This window comes from Chamaea fasciata, unplaced genomic scaffold, assembly GCF_029207755.1.
Source record: "Chamaea fasciata isolate MVZ Bird 193981 ecotype frontalis unplaced genomic scaffold, bChaFas1.0.hap1 SCAF_13, whole genome shotgun sequence".
Taxonomy (NCBI): Eukaryota; Metazoa; Chordata; class Aves; order Passeriformes; family Sylviidae; genus Chamaea; species Chamaea fasciata.
The window spans coordinates 13,957,327-13,968,727 of NW_027094098.1; the positions used below are offsets into that span (position 1 = coordinate 13,957,327).

The window sequence follows — 11,401 nt, forward strand, 5'->3', positions numbered from 1 at the left end:
CCATCAAGCTGTGGCCGTTCATGACTTTATTTTTCTTTTTACTGATTTCTGAAGGCTTGTGATAAAAAGCAAGTGTTGCTGTGCATATATTTTCTCATAAATTGAGGCTGTAAAGCCAGTGAGGCCTGTTTTGGTCCAGGTGTCTGTTGCCTGTCAGTGCACTGTGGGCCGTGGTGCACCCCATGGTCTTGCTGGGCTGCCGTGCGCTGGGTGCTGACCCTCACCTGAATTTGGGTCACGTCTCTGCATCTGTGGGCTGTAGAGTGGCAGCACAGTGCCCCTGCCATGGACAGCCCTCCCCCTCATGACTGCAAGGAGAACGTTACTAAGGGAGAGAAAATACTACTCTGAAGTTTTAGTGTGAAAGTGGGGAGAGTTTATCAATGACCTACGTAAGGAAAAAGTTAGCTCTGGGTTTCAGAAAATTCTAAAGTTTATGACTGACAGAAACCAGACATTTTGCTGAGACTTAAGTGGTGAAAGCGACCAGTAAAGAATATCAGGAATATATAACGGGAAAAAAAATTGCCGGTGCAGAAATTCTGAATCTATTAAAGGAAGTAGCTACAATAACAGCAGCAAAAGATTGAACTGGAGCAAAGTAAACTTGGCATCTTTGAGGTCTGAGGGAAAGATCTTCCTGCTGCAGGGAGATGTGAACTGGTTTTTTGAGTTTGCATAATTCAAAACGGATCAATTTTTACCAAAAAAAGTTGTCCTTCCATATCAAAGTAAATGATTCCTCTTCATTTGGGTGTCATGGTTTGACACTGACCAAACACCAGGCACCAACAAGGGTCATTTGCTTGCACTCTTCTGCTACAATTGGACAGAAGAGAAGGGGAAAAAAAATTGACAAAGGATTCATGAGTTGAGAAAAGGACTGGGAGAAAAACACTCCGAGAGCAAAACAGGTTCAAATTTAAAGGTATAAAGTAAAGTTATTAACAGAGTCAGAGGAGGATAATGAGAAGTAAAGTCATTTAAAACACCTTTCCCCGCCCCGCCCCCCCCAGTCCCTCCCTCCTTCCCACCAACAGGGCAAGGAGACAGAGCGTGGGAGTTTTGGTCAGAATTCTTCCATCTTAATTTTCTTGCAGAAAATAATTCTTTTGACCAACCACATTATCTTCTGTAGCAATAGGAAAAGGAAAGAGAAACAGTAGTATTAATATGTCACATTATGATGTGCCCACTTGCCTTTGTCCAGGACTTTACTGAAACAGCTGCTGCAGTCATGTCTCTCACAGGATGCATGGCACAAACTGTTACAGCATTGATGTCACACTGACTTAATTTGTTCTGTGTAATGGATTGTAATTGAATCTACAGGTTAAATTTAACCAGTGGCTGTTACCAAAGCCTCTGTTTTCAGTTTCCCACTATTTAAACCCAGGATATATGACCTTATCTTTTCAGAATATAAAGATGCTTTTGAGTTTGTCCTACAGCAAAAGCAGCTCCTGCTGGTGAGTGGTTCTGGGAATGGCTGAGGGTTATGGTCAGGTTATGCCTGACAGGAGGAGAGTCCCATCCTCCCCAGCCAAATGCTCCTGCAGCTCCTGTGCACTGCAAGCTGTGTTGTATTTGGTATTTTTAGAAAAAAACAATAACCTTTTTTGCCTGGAGCACATCCTTGCTGGTCTCCCTGGACACTGTCCAGTGCAATGATTGCAGCCTGGCTGAGGACAGGTGTGAGTCCCTCTGTGCAGTGGAGTTACAGAGAAAATGCAGAGCCCTAGCCAGAGAAAAAGCTGGCAGCTGTAGCCAAGAGAAATTCAGTGGTCAAGGTAAAAGAAAACTTGGAGTGAAAACCAGCTTCTCCGGGCTGCAGTGCTCACCTAAGAGATGTCACGCGCTCTGTGAAGGAGGCAGGCAATGTATCCTCCAGCTCCAGGCAGATGCTGCTCTGAACTGACATGTATCAGATCAGATGTGTGAGTATGTCTCATCCCTGAGATTGTTCCTTCCAAAGAAAAGTGCAGCAGAAATCTGTGGTGCAGCACGTGTTGGTGCAGGAGTCAGGGCAGCCCTCATTCTGCTTCATTACCAGGCAGGATCAATGCATCAGGCACCTTATCCAGTCTACCAGTATTTTCTCTTTTAGTGAAGAGTTTGAAGATGATAGTTTCATCCATCCTTTCTTCTGCTGCAGTGCCTGATCACAATTTCATAGTTTAAACCATTCCTGTTTTAAGCCTTGTACTTCATCTTGGCTTCATATTTTCTCAGTCTGGGATGACATCTGCCTTTAAGCAGCACCCTCTCAGAGCTGCCTTTTCTCCTGACAAATTTTAGGGATTTGAAAAATGAGTATGACAGGAGAAGTCGAGAGAGGAAAAAACCCCTTTCACTAGAAATTTCACAATATTTTTTCAAAAAGCCCCTGCGCAGGCAGTCAGAACACCATCAATGCATTACCAAATTGCATAAGCCTGACTGAGTGCAGAAGATATGATTGTAAGGAATTTAATGACCATTAAATCACAAGAAACTTGCAAGGAAAATTTCAGTCACAAATGTTTCAAGTTTACTTTGTTTACACAGATACAGGGAAATGAACTGCATGTGCTGAGATCTCAGCGAAGCATCACTTGAACTGTGAAAAAATATTTTAGCGTTCAGTGTGGAGTGAAGCATGATAGCAAGGAAATACTTCCAGTGAGAGAAGCAGTTAACTCCTTCCCTGTCCGTCTGGATGGCAGTGGTGTGTTTATTCACTTTGCAGAAAACCGTTTCTGTTGCTGATGTTGCCTGTCAGGTTTTGGGGATAAAAGTCTTCCTTTTGGTTGCACAGGGCCCTGGCTGTGTTACTCATCCATTCCCACAGGGCTGGCAGCAGTGAGTGCTTGCACTCTGCTTCCCTTGCTGGCTCCCTGAGCGATCATCTGAGGGGTTCTTACAGGTTGATGAACCTAAGAAAGGGCCTTGGATTCCCAGTTTCTGAAGGAACAAAGAGCAGGTTACCAGGGATTCAGTGCCTCATAGAAACATTCTGTGTGTTTCTGAGCTCTGCAAACCACAGCTGGAATTTTCATCGCAGTGCAAACTCCCACATGGTGCATGTATGCTGTGAGGAGCTTGGGGTCTCACCTTGGTGGGAACAACCAGGGCAAGGCAGCTTCTCAAGTGACTGATTAATGCTCAAGAGCCAGAAACTTTTAAAAGAAGTTAATTGTAGGTGGTGACTTAGATTTTAAAGGATGAGCTGTACAAAATGCCACCAGTTTTCAGTACAGCCCCATCTCTCAGACCAGACCAACCTAAGCTGGTTTCCACTTGTTTAACACCACATACCTGGGGAGGCACTGCTGGTTTGTGATGAGAGCAGAGATGAGCTGCACCCCGGGACTGCCAGCCCAGTGTTGATGCTCTGCTTCAGGTCTTTACGTTGGAGCTTCTTGCAAGCAAAGAGTAACCAACACAGCTGTGCTGAAATTTTAGGGGATCAAGGATAGGATGCTTCCATATGTCTCTTAGAAAAAAAAGAATAGTCACAGTCAATGTGTATCAGTCCTCATCACTCAGACTTCTTACTTTTCCTATGATTTCTTTACCCCATATGTGGTCCATTTAAAATCCACATGCTGTCAGCCCCATGTGCCTTCTGGTTTGTCTCTGGGAAGTTATAGCTTGGCCATGAGAAAGCACATGCATTCATGTATAAATGTAAATCACTTTATTAATATTCCAGTCAATTAATATAAAACCATAAAATTATTCGGCCAAGAAAGGTGACTGACATAGCTCTGAAAAGAGATATTTCATTTTTATAGTGATTACTTGATAATCTCATTCTTATGGTGCATAAAGATGCTTATATCTTAAGAAGATGAGATCTTTCCTTTGCATCTGGAGTCCCATGAACAATCACTTTATGCAGAAAGGCATTTGGTTCCCTACATATGTTGCAGATCAAGTGAGTTAACTACACCCTGGTCTGCTCTTTGGACACCTCTTTGATTAAACATGTTGTACTTGCTCACCAGTGTCCAGTTGTCTAGAAAATAGACAGGAGAAGAATAAAGAGCCATCTACAAAAACAAAGACTGAATCCTTTAAAGTTGGGAAATGAAATTAGGAAAAACCTGAATATTTCTTTGCATTTCAAAGAGCTGTTTTGGCCTGCTCTTGTCATCTCCTTTTAAAGCACAAGCCAGGGTGACCTTGCTGTACATGCTGGTGCCTCCCAAAGGGCTCTGCACTTCCCTGCCAGAAGCAAGCTTGCAAGGCCTTACACTACTGCACGAAGCACGTAATTCTTTCAAAGCTTCATTCGGCAGAAAATCTGGGGTGGGACCTCGTTCAAACCAAAAAAGAGCTAAAATGCCACTGTAGGAAGGCGTTTGCTGCCTGCGGCAATCTGCTGTTGGCCGCCTTCCCGGCTGGGACCAGGGCTGTGGCTCTTGCTGGGGTAGTTCTTGAATTTTTAGGACGGTTGTGACTGTGAAACAAATCCTCTGAGTGGTTTGCCTCTGCTGGGTAAAGAAATCTCCCTCTGCTGCCGCATGGCTGGCCATGAAACCTGTTGGCAGTGCTAGACAGGCTCTGCCTAGGAGGGTTTATGGACCTCAGCATCTGAGGGGTTGGTCCCTTGGAGGCTGTAAATGCATGAGAGGGTTTTTGCGAATGGAAAGGTTTTGTAGCATGAGCCCTGCATGGAAGGCAGTTACAAGGCAGCAGCTGCGAGGGACGAGGGATGCCAGGATCACTCTGGCCAGGCCAGAGCTGGGGTTTTGCCTATTTCCAGCCATGACAGCCCAAGGCCATCCTCCCAGACTTGTCTGGGAGGGAGAGCAGGGCACAGAGGGCACACAGGGACATGTGTGTCGCAGCCTTCAGGGCCTGACGAAGCCACTGACCAGCTTGGAGCAGATGAAACACATTCCCTTTCTGAGTGAATGAGCAGCTTCTACAGAGGCTCTTGGTTGGGTGAGGTTGTGCCAGACACTGGGCAATCCAAAACCGTGCTCAACTGACTGTAAGTGACTGCCCCTTTCAAAGAGGGGCATTCTGCAAAGGCCAGTAAGTAGCTTGATAGCAAGGAGAAGTATTTCAATTATTACGAAAAGAAAAGGCATTCACAGTTCTATTCTAAAACGTATAATATCTAAAATTGTTCCAAGTAGGCATTTTTGGCAAACTCAGTAATAACAGGTTTCAACTTGAAAAAGGCAGCAAGAATTTTTTTTTTTTTGCACATACTTCAGGATCTTTAAAAAGTCCCTCCTTGTATATTCAGAGTATTTCAAATTTTGGTTTTTTCCTTTCTTTACGTGTGCCTATTTTCCTTCCTTCCCAAAGGCATCTGTAGGCAGAGCAAAGTATCTGAGCTGAGATCTGAGAGAGAACTTTGGCAATTAGGAGTGTAGTGTAATTGTACAACAATACACACTGAAGAGATCTGTAGACACCACTTTAAGAGAGCAACTACAAAAAATTACTTTGTTCCAAAGGAAAAAAAGACTCACCCATGCTACAGGGATATTAAACATTGAAATGCAAGATTTGTTTTAGTATGCAGGCACTCTGGCCTTAATTACCAAGGAGAAATTCCCCAGATAGACATTAAGCCACAGAACAGCTTAGCTTGAAATTCACTTTTATTTTCAGCATGTCATTATCTTGTAACTCTGTTCCACCCAGAGCTGTGAAAATGTTCACAGAGCCAAAGCCAGAAATGCAAACCCACTTGAAAACAAGAGAGGTTCAAGTTCCAGCCAAAGCAGAAGGTTCTCAAAGATTCAAAATAAATAGGAAGATGCAAGTTCACTTTAGTCATAGAATCATACATCTTGCTTGTTGCACTGTACAGAGGAAGCAGAAAAAGTCCTCTGAGAACCTGAGTCTGGCCATGTAGCCTTGATGAGAACACCTACTGAAAAATATCCTGGTGTTCCTTTAGCCTTTCTGTCCTGTCTCCTTGGCCAGCTGGTGGACAGGCTGCATGGTTTCCTCTTCGAGTCCCACTGTGCCATCTTTCACTTCTGGTTCAGTGTGCTTCCTGCACCCAGCCAGACTTCACGGCTTTTGGGAGTTCCTCTATAAAAGAGCTGATCCTGGCACCCCAGGAGCAAGAACTCTTTCCCCAAGGCTCTGACGTGCTCTGAAATAGGGGAGTTTGTAGCAGAGAGGGCAAGGTTTTAGACTTTGTGAACACCCTGGCACACGGGAGCAGAGGAAGTCAGGAGAAGGCTGGAGCATGGGGTGTGATGGAGAAGACAAGACCTGAGAAAAGAAATTAAATACTTAATACCTTTAGGGCTATCCCCTCAACTGCACAGTGCCAAGGGATGTTCTCGCAGGACTTAGAGCCTTGGGCTATACCAGCAGTCAGACTGAGGGGCTCATGCAGATGCAGTAATTTGTGCAATGAGCATCAGCAACATGGGGTCAGGGCCTGTGAGCTCAACAGCAGGTCTGTACCCCTACTGCTGTCACCTGCTTCAAGAACTTTGCTCACTTTTAAAATTTCTCTCTTTTTAGCAGGTTTGGTCTCCTGTGTTGCATTAGTTTTAGTCGGTTTGTCTCTGTTTGCATCAAATTTCTACCTGCTGTTACGCATTTCTTTAATTGACACTGCCAGTGCACATATTACAGAGCTGGATTTAGTTTACTCCAAGTATGGTGGCATTGGGAGAGGGTTGCTTGTCATTTGGAAAATACATTCTCCAAAACTCTGCTGTGTCCCCATCTCTTGTGTCAGTCCAAAACTGCATGGGAGCTTGGCATCTGGGTTGATAGCGTGTCAAACCTCCCAGCAAATAAAGAGCATCTCCCATCATCATCGACAGCTCAGCAGACATCTCGTGTTTCTACCAGCTGGAATTTTTAGGAAATGTTTGCAACTGAGCTGTTGCCTCTAGGAATCTGTTTCTCATTCACTGCTAAGACATATGAGATGCAATAATTTCTTTTGCTGGAAATCTCCCTGAGAAGAAGAATTACTCTGGGCTATATGCCTCTGCCCACACGGAGTGGTGTTAAGGGAGTTGTCAGCTCCTGGGCTTCACGCTCTTCAAGAGAGCCCATTTGGGCAGCATGAAGGAGGTCAGAGGAACTCAGAGCTCGGTGGCAGACATAGGCCTGCAGAAAACAAATTGTTAAAAGAGAAGGATGTATCCTTTGGGAAAGCATCCAAGCACAGTTAATTTAATCCCATCTGCGTCAGTGGAGACATCCTTTGTTCATGGCTCGCTTGTGCGGCGGCTTTATCGGCTGGTGCCTCCTCCGTCGTGACGGAGGCTCAGCCCTCCGCCCCTGTGGGGCCACGGAGAGCTCCTTCCCCAAACGCCAGGTGTGCTTGTAGATGAGAATGGTGTTTCCTAGGGGTTGCTTATTTCTTTGAGAAGCAACCTGAAACACTGGGTTCTTAATGAGTGTTTTCCCTTCCTTCCATGCACACCTTTCTTTTGCAAGGGGGAAGGGGAAGCAGCCCCATGGGAGGTGGGATATCAAGACGCAGCGATGCAGTTAGTGGTATGTTAGACTTTGGCACCTCTGCCATCTGTTGTGGGCTGACAGATGGGATGAAATATGACAGCAGAAAGGCTCTTCTGTTTTAGCAAGACACAAGAAAGCTTGAAAAATCACACCTCCTCCCTCCTTTCCCCCCAAACCCACACAACAACAGTGTCACTTGGCCACTTGTTCTGGCTAAGACAAGGAGAAGTTTATGCCTGTGCATGCTCCCGAGAGTCTTTCGAGGGGAAAGTGAACAGAGTGGATCAGAGCAGAGCTGCTGGAACCTGGAGGGACCACCCCACCTTCTCCCCTCTTTTCACATGGATGGGAATTAGGAACCAGTGCTTTACTGGGCCGGGTGGGGGGAGTCTCTGCTTGGCAAGTCTTGCTGTTTATTTGCTCACTCATGGTAATTAGTGGCTGCATGGCTTATGCAGCAGGGACATTTGGCCTTACCTGTGGCTGGTGAGAAAACTCCTCATCTGGTACCTGAGAATTAGCCAGTTTCAGGTTTTCTCTAAGACAGAAACACTTCCTGTTGGAAACCCACCCTGACTGTCTGTAGGAGTACCCAGGGCAAGACCAGCCTTCAGAAGGGCCCAGCTTCTTTACAGGCCACGTGTATTTTGTAATTCATCCTAATGCATCAGCCTGGTGCTGTGAACAGCCACATTTTCAAGGCAGCTCAGCATCCTGGGTACCAGCCACATATTTGTGGGAATCTTGCCTCAAGGCCAGAGGTGCAAATGTCAGCCAAGGGGCTCTGCCCCATTAGGCATGTCAAGCACTTCCGAAAATTAGCTCTGTGGGTGATGGCAGTAACACAACCATCCACTAAGTAACAAGCTCTTGGTATTTCTCTCCTCTGACACAAACTTTCAGTTTTCTGGTGATTTTTAATTTTTTTTTTCCTTTCCCATGGACACACCAGTATAATGCTTCTAACTAATTTGTCTTTTAGGATTTCATTGTGACAGTGGTCTTCTCATTCTTGTGGCTAGTGAGCTCATCTGCTTGGGCTAAAGGACTGTCAGATGTAAAGGTTGCAACTGACCCTGATGAAGTGCTGCTGCTGATGTCTGCCTGCAAACAGCAGTCCAACAAATGCTTGCCTGTTCGCAGCCCTGTTATGTCAAGCCTCAACACTTCGGTTGTAAGTGACTTTGATTGCTGCTGTTCACCCTTACCTTGCAATGTGTTTTCATCTTTTACCTGTGTATTGACCTAAATTGACTGGTGTAAACCAGGTAGCTGACATGATTTAATTGGAAGTGCAGCCTTGCTGCAGGGAAAGGCAGGCTGTGACTCACAGCAGCTCTGCCATGGAGCAGCAGCAGGATGAGTATGGAGGGTTGGGATGGGGAAAAAGCAAAGTGTCCAAGAGCAATGGTTGTCCCTCTGCTTTTAACTTACTCACAGCAACTCTTTTGCAAAGGGGTCTGTATGCTCCTTTAGGAAGGAAATGTTTTTCCCCTACAGATTCCTCTAAAAATCCTCAAAAAACAACATAAAATTGGACTTAAGCATGTTTTAAAAAAAAGCAAACACAAAAAATCCCTCTAGGCCACCTGACCAATTAAGAGCTCTCTTTTTAATTAGTTTCTTTCAATTTTATCTTTCCACAATTTCTTTAAACTAGATTATGTTTTCAAACAAAAAAAAAAAATTGGTCTAAAAACTCAACATTTTTTTTGGCAACAAAAAGCAAAGCAGACACATTCGGAGCTACAGCTAAGGGAGGTGAATTTGGGGATTTTCTTCAAAGCTGAGAAAATTTTCCAGCGGGTTTTGGGAGAATCATAGAATCATTTGGGTTGGTTGGAAAAGATCTTTAAGATTATAGAGTCCAACCACAAAGCCAAGCCCAGAACTAAACCATGTCCCCAAGTGCCACATCTACACTTACCCCACAGATGGTGACCGCACCACTTCCCTGGGCAGTCTGTTCCAGTGCTTGACAATAGTTTCAGTGAAGAGATTTTCTTCTAATCCTAGCCTCCTCTTGCACAACTTGAGGCCATTTCCTCTTGTCCTTGGGAAGGAGGGGCTGGGAGCAGCTTTGCCTTCTCCCGGGACCATGCAGGGTCCATAACATTAGGTTGAGCTGTGAGACCGTGGCTACTGGTGACGAGCTCCTCTTCTTCCCACCCAGGTCTTTGGCTACTTGAACTTTATCCTCTGGGCAGGCAACATTTGGTTTGTGTTTAAGGAGACGGGCTGGCATTCCTCAGGCCAGCGGCACCCTGCGGACACCATGGAGAAGCAGCCCGGGGGCTACAACCAAGGTGGCTACAACCAAGACAGCTACGGGCCAGCTGGTGGCTACAACCAGCCAGGCTCCTATGGCCAGGTGGGTGAATATGGCCAGTCCCAGAGCTATGGGCAGAGCGGGCCAACCTCCTTCGCTAATCAAATTTAGGGTTCACGCAGCAGCGCAAGCTCTCGCATCCCTCACAAGTAGAGAGTTTTAACAAGTCTCAAGTTTCAGTGGCAGCAGATTTTTAAGGGTTCTACATAAATTAATACTACAACACGGTGTTTGATGTCCATTGAAGGTCTAAGCCCACCTCCTTTGGCAGATGGGAGGTGGCCAGGGGGCTGGAGTTGGCCTTTCTTTCCCTGACTAGCCAGACACAGGGGATGTGCTCCTCGCCGGTGACCTGGAGTTGCTGTTGTAGTACGTACTGTAGAGATAACTTTATGGTAGTTTTGTATGTGTTAAGATGGTAGAAGCTTTTTGTAGCCTCAAGTCTGTAGTATTTAATATGCATAATATAATTGAATTTCCTTCTGCATTTTGGTGAAAAACGGAAGTGTTTTACTATGATTTCTACAGATTATTCTGTATATCCATGCATGTAACATTGCACCTAAATTTTCAAAACTGCCTGTCTGTGACTTTTCAGAGCGTTTGTTTTGGTTATACCTTTTTGTTTCAGAAGATTTTACTATTATTTCAGTTAACTCAGTCATCCATCTGTAATTTAGTGCATGGATAAGCAGTTTCATACTACCAAATGTCTGGACTGTGTAAATGGAACTTCTCGACTTCTGCCACTACATTTTGTTAAATGTCTGTTTAAAAGAAGTATGCATCTTTTATATATTTTGCAGAGTTGAATATATGGCTTACCCAAGTTCTGAATGCTTTGTAACTAAACTGTTTTTCCTTGAAATGGCATTCAGTAGTATATATGGTACCTGACCAATGTTTATTCCATTTAACTCAGCTAAGTATTCCTTCTATAAATCACTATTTCTATGGATGTTTTGTGAATCTTTTAACGTGAGCTGTGGAGAATAAGGACCAAGTAACTGTGTTATATGTTTACAAAGGTATTTATTTAATTAAGATAACAGAGGTGCAGATATCAGTACACAAAATCATGTGAAAACGCCCTGTTGCTTGATAAAGCAACATGAAAACCGCACGTTTTGTTGTGACCTTACAAAGCATAAATATTCCTTTATGCCCTCTTATGAGAGGAAAACTTTTCTGTCCGTGCTGTTTGAAGATTGTTAGATATCCCTCTGTTAGGTTGCTGCTCTGAGCGCTAGCTTGGTGCTAATGGAGAATGTAACTGGATTGACCAAATAACCCAGGCTCGGAGGAACTCATCCTAGAAGAGCCAGAGCCAGACTTGTAGCCTGTTTGGATTCCTCCCTGGGAAATTCAACCCTCCCTCACTACAGCATATGGGATGCATTGACACAAACGAAAGCCTGAAGCACAATGTACTAATCAAAACTGATCATCTGCATTTCTAGATCAAAGTGTATCAGTATATAATCTTATTGTATGAGCTGTAATGTTGAAAGCATCTTAGCTTAAAACAGCTTAGTCTCTTCTATGATTGTTGTAACCAATTTATGGCTACTCAGTGGATGAATCTATATTGTGATATCTATTTGACCCTAATAAAGTTATTGCATACAA

The 11,401-nt window shown here is 44.4% G+C and overlaps 1 protein-coding gene across 2 annotated transcripts in view; it reads left to right on the forward strand.

Annotated features, from left to right (window-relative positions):
* The window catches only part of SYNPR (synaptoporin), a 104,551-nt gene extending 93,150 nt beyond the window's left edge, over window positions 1-11,401 (forward strand). For both annotated transcript variants that reach the window (XM_066195549.1, XM_066195550.1), the window contains 2 exons: window positions 8,426-8,617; window positions 9,617-11,401. In XM_066195549.1, the coding sequence (XP_066051646.1) occupies window positions 8,426-8,617; window positions 9,617-9,883 (459 nt within the window). In that variant the 3' untranslated portion in view covers window positions 9,884-11,401. The remainder of the gene's footprint in view (window positions 1-8,425; window positions 8,618-9,616) is intronic.